At 39.3% G+C, this 10,562-nt stretch overlaps 1 protein-coding gene across 4 annotated transcripts in view; it reads left to right on the top strand.

Annotated features, from left to right (window-relative positions):
* Positions 1 to 10,562, top strand: part of TRIM37 (tripartite motif containing 37) — a 108,481-nt gene that overhangs the window by 54,596 nt on the left and 43,323 nt on the right. For all 4 annotated transcript variants that reach the window (XM_032280683.1, XM_032280684.1, XM_032280681.1 and 1 more), the window contains 3 exons: positions 3,818 to 3,932; positions 5,550 to 5,762; positions 7,417 to 7,553. In XM_032280683.1, coding sequence (XP_032136574.1) covers positions 3,818 to 3,932; positions 5,550 to 5,762; positions 7,417 to 7,553 — 465 coding nt within the window. The remainder of the gene's footprint in view (positions 1 to 3,817; positions 3,933 to 5,549; positions 5,763 to 7,416; positions 7,554 to 10,562) is intronic.

Genomic DNA, 10,562 nt, shown 5'->3' with positions numbered 1-10,562 from the left:
CTCTCTCTCTCTCTCTCTCTCTCTCTCTCTCTCTCTCTCTCTCTCTCGCTCTCTCTCCAGAGTTTTGCTCTAGTTGCTCAAGCTGGAGTGCAGTGACACGATTTTGGCTCACTGCAACCTTCACCTCCTGGGTTCAAGCGATTCTCCTGCCTCTGCCTCCCAAGTAGCTGGAATTACAGGAGCACACCCACATGGCCTGGCTAATTTCTGTATTTTTAGTGGAAAAGGGGTTTCACCATATTGGCCAGGCTAGTCTCAAACTCCTGACCCAAGGTGATCCACCTGCCTTAGTCTCCCAAAGTGCTAGGATTACAGGCATGAGCCATCATGCCCAGCTGAACAGGGCTGTTGTTTTTATAGTTGGTGTTTATGTTCTTTTCTTTCTTGCAAATATTACGCCAACAGCCAACAATAAAAGTGATTGGTTTGGACCGGGCACAGTGGCTCAGGCCTATAATCCCAGCACTTTGGGAGGCTGAGGTGGGCAGATCACCTGAGGTCGGGAGTTCAAGATCAGACTGATCAACATGGAGAAACCCTGTCTCTACTAAAAATACAAAATAAGTTGGGCATGGTGGATGCTCCTGTAATCCCAGCTACTCAGGAGGCTGAGGCAGGAAAATTGCTTGAACCCAGGAGGCGGTAGTTGCATTGAGCAAAGATTATGCTACTCAGCCTAGGCGACATACCGAGACCCTATCTCAAAAATAATGATAAAGTAAATGAAAACAACAGCCCTATTTAAGGTGGGGTAGACTTTACAGGTCAGAGGTTTTTAGGCATCGGCTGGGCACAGTGGCTCATGCTTGCAATCCCAGCACTTTGGGAGGCCGAGGCAGGCGAATCACCTGAGGTCAGGAGTTCAAGACCAGCTTGGGTAACATGGTGAAACCCTGTCTGTACTAAAAATACAAAAATTAGCTGGTCATGGTGGTGGGCACCTGTAATCCCAGCTACTTGGGAAGCTGAAGCAGTTGAATCGCTTGAACCTGGGAAGCAGATGTTGCAGTGAGCCGAGATGTCACCATTGCCCTCCAGCCTGGGTGACAAGAGTGAAACTCCGTCTCAAAAAAAACAAAAAAATAAAGAAAAAAAAGGTTTTTGGGCATCATTACTTGATGTTATACTTTGATGATCAAAATGAGAACTCGAGTGTTTAAAAAAAGAGATTGAATTGAGAAGTTTCATAGTATTTAACAGTTGAAAAGTTTTCATCACAATACTTAAACGTTTTTCTCTTGAGAGTGATTTAATGTACTCCTACATTTTCCTTATTTGGAGCTATTTGTTCTTGAGCATACTGGACAAATGAGTTGCTATCATATCAGCATTTACTATTATGTGTTTTCTTCAGCTTTTCTTAAAGTATAAAGATGTTAAAAAAGGGATATTTTCAGTGTAGGAAAAAAGATTCATGTTTTTGTTATTTGTGGGGTTTTTTGTTTGCTTTGTTTAAATAGAGGCAGTGTCTTGCTATATTGCCCAGGCTAGTCTAGAATTCTTGGGCTCAAGTGATCCTCCTGCCTCAACCTTCCCAAGTAAGTGGGATTACAGGTGCACACCACTGTGCCTGGTGTCAGGTATTTTGAGGGGAGGGATTATTTTGGTCATCTTCTTTATAATATTTCAGACTTTTGGGGTTTGACTATTCACCAAGAGAAATGTTGCTATTTCGTGCTTCAGCCATAGAGAGAATTACAAAATTATTCAAACATCAATTTTACCAGCCTATAAAAGAGACATTTTCTTATAGCCTTAGTTTCATCCTTATGGGCGTTATTATATATTAGTACAGAAACAAATTCCTGTTGTGACATCATTTTTTGTTTTTAGCAACATTGAGTCTGTACTGTGTGCCTGACACTGAGTTGATAAGAATAAAAATATAGACATGGTTTTTGTCCACATGGGACTCAAGATGAAATTGGCATATAAAAACAGAATTTTTACTCTCTTACTATAAAATAATGCTATAGTAGCACTGTAAGTTCATGGATGGGGGCTTCTAATTATTATATATATTTATTTAATGAGACATTGCTTAAAGTTAAACCTCATTTAGTTCAAGATTCTGGTGGAATTTTATGTGTATTTATTAGAAAGTAATTTAAGGCATTTCTATAACTATGAATATATATTTCATTCTTTCATTAAAAGAGAAAGAAACTTTATGTGCTGCTTGGTTTTGTTTTAATGGCACAAATATTACGACTAGTGTTCAGGGTTAACCAGTGGCTTAAATCATTTAAAGAAAATAATAGTGTTTAGACGGTCTTACTTTAATGTCTTGCCACTGGGTACTTCCTAGACAGTGAATCATCTCTACTCAGTTCAGTTCAGAATATATTTTGATCTCTTTTTAAATTTTATTTATTTATTTAGAGACAGAGTTTCACTCTTGTTGCCCAGGCTGTAGTGTAATGGTGTGATCTAAGCTCTCTGCAACCTCTGCCTCTCAGGTTCAAGCAGTTCTCCTGCCTCAGCCTCCCAAGTAGCTAGGATTACAGACATACGCCACCATGCCCAGCTAATTTTTGTATTTTTAGTAGACACGGTGTTTTACCGTGTTGGCCAGGTTGGTTTCAAACTCCTGACCTCAGATGATCTGCCTGCGTCAGCCTCTCAGTGCTAGGATTATAGGCATGAGCCACAGTGGCCAGCCAATCTCTCTTTTTTTAATAATACTCAAGTTCTCATTTTGATAATCAAATTAAAACATCATATAATGATGCCCCAAAACTTCTGACTTATAAAGACTACCCCGACATTAAATAGGGCTGTTGTTTTATAGTCAGTGTTTATGTTCTATCCTTTCTTGCATGAGTGTTCTTAACTAAAATTAGATGTCTATTGCTGGATAACTGTTAAATCCTCAGTAAGTTCTTACACTAAGGTATAAAATCCCAGAAAAAAATGGACAGCTAACGTTGTATAGCCGAGTGAAATGGCTGGAAGGAATGAGAGAGATGTAGATGTCCTAATTAGTCTTGCCCTGAGGTTTTTCTTCAAAAACAGCTTTACACATTCACTGCGTTTATTTCACTGTATATGTAGTCGCATTAGGCTGTGTAACAAAGAGGTTTGTTTGCTTTAATGATTTTTTTTTTTTTTTAAATAAAAGCAACTCTGGATAGATTGAGATTCTCTCATATATTAATTTGATTTTATGTAGATACGGTACTTATTTTTCCTAGCATAAGCTGAAATAATGCCATATTGTAATATGGGCAGTTTTGATTGCTATCTTGAAGAGTTCAAGAGGTAGTTTATTTAGAGCATGTAACTCTTTGGAGGACAGTGAAGCAATCCTGGGTAATTGATCCAGTAAGTGATTTTTTTCTGAGGGCTAGGAAATATGGGAAGGGGAGATGAAATAGAGAAATATAAAGAGCAGCACTTAAAACTTTGTATTTTGCTAGGGCCTGACTTAGGGAAGAAGGGGTAAGAGTTATCTTCCTCCTTATAGGAGGAAACTGCATGGTGTGTGGCTCTCTTCTTCCCAACTCATGATCGTCATTGTATTTTAGCTACATTATTATAATAAATATGCCTTAGTAGGTTAGTTTGGGAGCTTAACTGCAATGTACAATGTTATTTCTTGAGAAAGATAATTTGAGGACAAGTGGCTTTTCAGAACCTTGTGTCACAATCTGTGGACACATGTATAAACAACAAATACCAGCAGCTCTGAGTTTATTTGAATTTTGGCCTTACAATCAAGTAACCAAAATAGTAGAATTTATAATTGCCAATTCATTGCTAGACTGATAATATTTTACTATTTGGATTTTTTTTAATGTGGCATAATTGTTTTAAGGTTTCAGGTACGTTCACCAACTTTCTTTCAAAAATGCCGGGACCAGCATTGGTACATTACTCAGTTGGAAGCTGCACAGACTGGTTATATCCAGCAAATAAACAATCTTAAAGAGGTAAGGAAATATCTGTTTCTGGTTCAGTGTTTCCTGTTGTCCTTTTGGCTTATTATATTTGTAATTAGATTTTATATGTTTAGTGCTATTTGTAATTTTGTAATTTGTAATTGGAAAAAAAAAAATCTGGTTATCCTGTTCCCCATCCTTACCAGTTCTGCAGTGTCCAGTTTAGTAGCAACTAGCCACATATGGCTATGTAAATTTTTTTTTTTTTTTTTTTTAAGAGACAGGGTCTCACTCTTGTTGCCGGGTACAATTTCCAGTCACTGCAGTTTCAACTTCCCAAGCACAGGTGATCCTCCCACCTTAGCCTCCCAGGTAGCTGGGACTATGGGCATATGCCATGGCTAATTTTTACATTTTTTGTGCAGACAGGGGTTTCTCTGTGTTGCCCAAGCTGGTCTTGAACTCCTAGGCTTAAGCAGTCTGCCTGCCTTGGCTTCCCAAAGTGCTGGGATTACAGGTGTGAGCCACTGTGCCCTGGTCTGTATATTTAACTTAATTAAAATTAAAAATTTAGTTCCTTAGTTGCAGTAGCCACATTTTAAGTGCTTGCATTGGATACTGGAATTCTAGAACATTTGCATCATTGCATAAAGTTGTATTGAACAGTGTGGCTGTAGTTTGAGGTAAGCTCTGTCAGTGACTTAGTTTCTCTTCTACAAGTTACCTTGGATTTAAAGGATTCTAGGCTATAGCACAATTAAAAGTTGTCCCATCTTGAACTCTTAGTATTGTTGAATGAGCACTGGGGGAGATTAGTTGATGAATTTTTATTTTACAGTGGTAAACTAAGGAATGTTTCATCTTCCTTAGGAACTTAGGATGTGGTGGGGGGGGTTGGAGTGCTGAGAGTTGTTAGTAGGTCAGGGAGGAAAATATGCTTTCAGAGATTTTCATGTTAAATATACTTTTTAAAACTGCCTGTATTTACTGTACTGCTTGCTAATTGTATGTTCAACTGAGATTGGATATGAAAGGAGGAGGATGAATGGGGCAATTTATCTTTGTCATCAATTTTTTTCACAAATAAAAGGCAGTAGGGATTCAGAGAAATGGTTTAAGAAATGGTGCCAAATGAGGTGGCTCACTTCTATAATCCCAGCATAGTGGGTAGCCGAGGCCAGAGGGTCATTTGAGCCCAGGAGTTCAAAACCAGCCTGAGCAATATAAGGAGATACCATCTTTGTAAATAAATAAACACAAAATTAGCCAATCATGGTCGCAGACACCTCTAGTCCCAGCCATTTGAGACGCTGAAGCAGTAGGATCGCTTGAGCTCAGGAGTTTGAAACCAGCCTGATACTGTCTCTAAAAACAAATAAAAGACAAAATTAGCCAAGCATGATAGCACACACCTCCAGTCCCAGCCACTTGAGAGGCTGAGGCAGTAGATTTGCTTGAGCCCAGTAGTTCAAGGCTTTCAGTGAACTATGATGGCACCACTGCACTTCAGCCTGGGCAACAAAGGGAGACTGTTCTTAAGAAGAAGAAAGAAAAATGGCTTTAGGAACATCTGGATGCATTTTTTTTTTTTTTTTTTTTTTTACTTGAAACATCGTTTACTGTGTCAGTGAGGTATGGCTAATATTTGTGTTTTTCTTGTTTTAAAAGAGACTTACTATTGAGCTGTCTCGAACTCAGAAATCAAGAGATTTGTCACCACCAGATAACCATCTCAGCCCCCAAAATGATGATGCCCCTGAGACACGACCTAAGAAGTCTGCATGCTCTGACATGCTTCTCGAGGGTGGTCCTACAGCTTCTGTAAGAGAGGCCAAAGAGGATGAAGAAGATGAGGAGAAGATTCAGAATGAAGATTATCATGTAATAATTTGGCCAGTTTTAGATTTATTTTGTGTTTGATAAAAACAGTAGAATCATGGCTTGTAACATATAATGTGCTGAAACAGTAGGTTGAAAATATTGTCCATTGATTTCCATTAGTAATGTGTGTATGCCCTTATGTAAATGTTAATAAGTCAGAAATTTTTTTTTTTTGTTTTTTTTTTTTTTGAGACGGAGTTTCGCTCTTGTTACCCAGGCTGGAGTGCAATGGCACGATCTCGGCTCACCGCAACCTCCGCCTCCTGGGTTCAGGCAATTCTCCTGCCTCAGCCTCCTGAGTCGCTGGGATTACAGGCATGCACCACCATGTCCAGCTAATTTTTTGTAGTTTTAGTAGAGGCGGGGTTTCACCATGTTGACCAGGATGGTCTCGATCTCTTGACCTTGTGATCCACCCACCTCGGCCTCCCAAAGTGCTGGGATTACAGGCTTGAGCCACCGCGCCCGGCCTAATAAGTCAGAAATTCTTAAAGCATTTTAAGGTTCTGAAAAAAAAACTATACATTCTACAAAACAAACTGTGATATACATTTTAGAAACTAAACTACCATAAATTGTGGATTTTAAAAATGTGTTCTGGCTGAGCGCCGTGGCTCACACCTGTAATCCCAACACTTTAGGAGGCCCGGGTAGGTGAATCACATGAGGTCAGGAGTTCAAGACCAGCCTGGCCAACATGGTGAAACCCTGTCTCTACTAAAAATACAAAAATTAGCTGGATGTGGTGGCATGCACCTCTAATCCCAGCAACTCAGGAGGCCTGACGTAGGAGAATCTCTTGAACCTGGGACGCAGAGGTCACAGTGAGCCCAGATTGCACCACGGCCCTCCAGCCTGGGAGAGAGAGACTTCAACTAAAAAAAAAGAAAAAAAGTTCTATTTTTCTTTACTAAAACTAGTACGTACCTTATTGTTACTTATGTGGGTAGAATGATTTAGGATTTGGAAGATAGCCAGATTCTTTCCCAGCTAAACAACCAGAATCCGGATTAAAAATTCAAGAAGTATTTGATATTTTTTACATAAGAAGGGATGCATAGACACTTGTGTGTTTTTTGTAGTAATTTTTAAGATGAGAGACTTCAGTTTTATGTTAAAATGAAGGACCCAGTGGGTTGAGAGAATGAACAGAAGATTAAATGCTTTGATAAACTAGAGATAATAGGGTTTGGAATAGAGTAATCAGGTGAAGCGTAGTTAACCTTTGATAATCTGAGTTAAAGGAAGGGTGGAGTTTGCAGGTAAGGCAGCTGAAAGTTTTTGCTTAATGGTGAGTATTTTTTTCTGTGCAGATAGGTGACAATTAATGACCTTGATAATGGTAAAATTAGGTAGAATAGAGGAGTAATGGTTTGAAATGTTACTCTGTGAGGAAGCTGATACAGAATATGTGAGGCATTGTAGTAGCACTGAAGGCCCAGCTGAAGGCGGCACGCATAAGTTAGTAAAATTGTATCAGTTAGTGTGGTTGTGTGATTTTTCTCTACAGGACTCAGCAACTGAGGCACAGGAGCAGAGAACAGACTTCTGATAACTGTATTACTCGTTGGTGCTTGTTTTATGGGCTGGATTGGGTGATCAACTGAGTGGAAACATTTGGAATAGACATCTTGTTTTCTTGGCCTTGATCTAGCATGAGCTTTCAGATGGAGATCTGGACCTGGATCTTGTTTGTGAGGATGAAGTAAATCAGCTTGATGGCAGCAGTTCCTCTGCTAGTTCCACAGCAACAAGTAATACAGAAGAAAATGATATTGATGAAGAAACTATGTGAGTATCCCACTTTAACTACTACTGTAAAGCATTTAAGTGGTAATTATTAGAAGCATATTAACTAACTCACACTTAAAAATAGGATATTCAGCAGTTTTTTTTAAAGATTGAATCAATAGCCAGTTTTCTCCGTCTTACCTCTTGGCTCTTAGCCAAGAATTTTTGTTTTTAACTTTTAAATTTTAATTTTGAAATTATTTCATGCTTAACTTCAGAATTCTGTATTTCCTTCACACAGATACATTCCCTGTGTGTTAATATTTTGCTTTATGTCTCTCTGTATATGATTTTTTTCCTGAAACACTTGAGATTGAATATACTTCTCATTGTGTGCTTTTCTAAAAACAATGATATTCTTAAGTATAATGTAGTTATCAAAATCTGGAAATTAACATTGATGTAATACTATAACCTTCTAAAAATTTGCCAGTAATGTTCTTTGTCAAGATCACATTGCATTTAGTTGTTAAATTGATTTAGTCGTCTTCATTCTGGGTTGTTACTGTTTTCAAAATTTGTTTTTCATGACTCATACTTTTTGATAAATACAAAATAGTTTATTTTGTAGAAAATTCCTCAATTTGGATTAGTCTAAAGTTTCCTCATGAGTAGATAGAGGTTACTCACTTTTGGCAGGGATACTACAGAAATGATAATGTATCCCTTTCACTGCATCATATGGGAGTGGAGCATGATGTCAGTACTGTAAATATCTATTTTTCATCCTACTTTTTTCTGTGAATTTTGATATCCCTTGATTGTTGCTTGAAAAAGGTTACTGTGTTGATTGCCAGGTGGTGTTTTTTCTAATTCCATTATTTCTTATTCATTCATTAGTGGCAATTTAAGGAAGAACCTTCCCTTCTGCCCTATTAATTGATGAACTAATTAATTTCATTAATGGGAATGAATTTTTTTTTTGAGATGGAGTCTTGCTGTAATGAATTTCATTAATGTGAATGAACTTTTTTTTTTTTTTGAGATGGAGTCTTGCTCTCACCCAGGCTGTCATGTGGTGTCAAGATTTTGGCTCACTGCAACCTCTACCTCTTGGGTTCAAGCGATGCTTGCGCTTCAGCCTCCTGATGAGCAAGGATTGCAGGTGCACACCATCATGCCTGGCTATTTTTTTTGTATTTTTAGTGGAGATGAGGTTTCACCATGTTGGCCAGGTTGATCTTGAACTCTTGACCTCAAGTGATCTGCCTGCATTGGCCTCCCAAAGTGCTAGGATTACAGGCGTGAGCCACTGTGCCTGGCCTTTATGGTCTATGGATTCCTTTTTTAATTTTTCCAGATGGAGCCTCACTCTGTCACCCAGGCTAGAGTGCAGTGGCACAATCTTGGCTCACTGCAATCTCCACCCCCTGGTTTCAAGAGATTCTCATGCCTCAGCCTCCCGAGTAGCTGGGATTACAGGCGTCTGCCACCATGTTCAGCTAATTTCTTTTTATGTTTGTAGAGATGGGGTTTCACCATGTTGGCCGGGCTTGTCTCGAACTCCTGACCCCAGGTGATTCGTTCGCCTCGGTCTCCCAAAGTTCTGGGATTACAGGCGTGAGCCACCATGCCCAGCCAATTCTTATATTACCAAATGATTTAATTATTTACTACCATTACACATTTTATTGCTCGAATTATCTGGGATTTGGCCACTGAGAACCTGTTATAGCCAGTTCCTTTGTTCTTTTGATATGTCTACATCATTTTTTAAGCACTGTTTTACTTTCTGATACTACAGCATGTCACAGGTAGCAGCTATTTGGGGTCAGTGGTGTGGGCAGTAAAGGACTTTACCAAGACAGTTGTAGGTGAAGAAGGGCAGATTTATTAGAGAAAATATGAAAATACTTTACAAGAAAGCTATGGGTAGATAAGCAAGAAAGGAACTGACTGCAAGGAGACAAAGGCTGCGGATTTTATAGGATGGTGCTTTTGCTGGAGACGGTTATATGCAGTACTGATAATGCCAAGGTTGCGGGAGCTAACTTTAACTTCCATTTTTCTGTAAACCAAAGTGTCTGGTGAGCAGTCAGTCACAGGAAGATCATGAGTTATTTACACTGGAGGGCTACACTTCCTGGACTGTGAAGAAAGGCAGACTTGCAATTTATCTGCTTTTTTTTTTTTTTAAGATGGGGTCTTGCTCTGTCACCCAGGCTGGAGTACAGTGGCACAATCTCGGCCCACTGCATTATCTGCTTTTTCTTTTTGCTTTCCCCTGCTCCCACCAGCGTGACTCCTTTTCCCTTATTAGGACTCCACACAAAACATTTCAGGTTTATCTCATATTTACTCTGTCCCAACACTGGCATCAGCTATTTTACAAAAGAGTAAGGTAAGAGTTTTAACACTCTATTTGACTCAAATTTAAGTCATTAGATTGACTGTTTAATCTTCTCACAGATGAGCTCTTCGAAATAGAATTTTTACTTACTCTTTTCCCTTTAGCATATGTAACAAAATGTCTAAAATGGGCTAGTCAGTTAAAATGTGAAGCCAAGTTACCTTGAAGTCCCTAAATCAGAAGTTACCCAGTTTTTTTTTTTTTTTTTTAATTAAAAACTTTTTTTTTTTTAGAGATGAGATCTTGCTGTGTTGCCTAGGCTGATCTCAAGTTCCTGGGCTCAAGGTGTTCCTCCTACCACAGCCTCCCAAGTAGCTGGAACTACAGGTGCATGTGCCTCAATGCCCAGCTCTAAAAGTTTATTGAGATTTTTAGATATAAAAAATAGAACTGCCGGGCACGGTAGCTCAAGCCTGTAATCCCAGCACTTTGGGAGGCCGAGGCGGGTGGATCACGAGGTCAAGAGATCGAGACCATCCTGGTCAACGTGGTGAAACCCCGTCTCTACTAAAAATACAGAAAATCAGCTGGGCATGGTGGTGCGTGCCTGTAATCCCAGCTACTCAGGAGGCTGAGGCAGGAGAATTGCCTGAACCCAGGAGGCGGAGGTTGTGGTGAGCCGAGATCGCACCATTGCACTCCAGCCTGGGTAGCAAGAG

This window comes from Sapajus apella, unplaced genomic scaffold (assembly GCF_009761245.1).
Source record: "Sapajus apella isolate SASKATOON/1434 unplaced genomic scaffold, GSC_monkey_1.0 scaffold12, whole genome shotgun sequence".
Taxonomy (NCBI): Eukaryota; Metazoa; Chordata; class Mammalia; order Primates; family Cebidae; genus Sapajus; species Sapajus apella.
The sequence above is the reverse complement of the archived record's forward strand: the minus strand, read 5'-3'. Positions and strand labels throughout refer to the sequence as shown.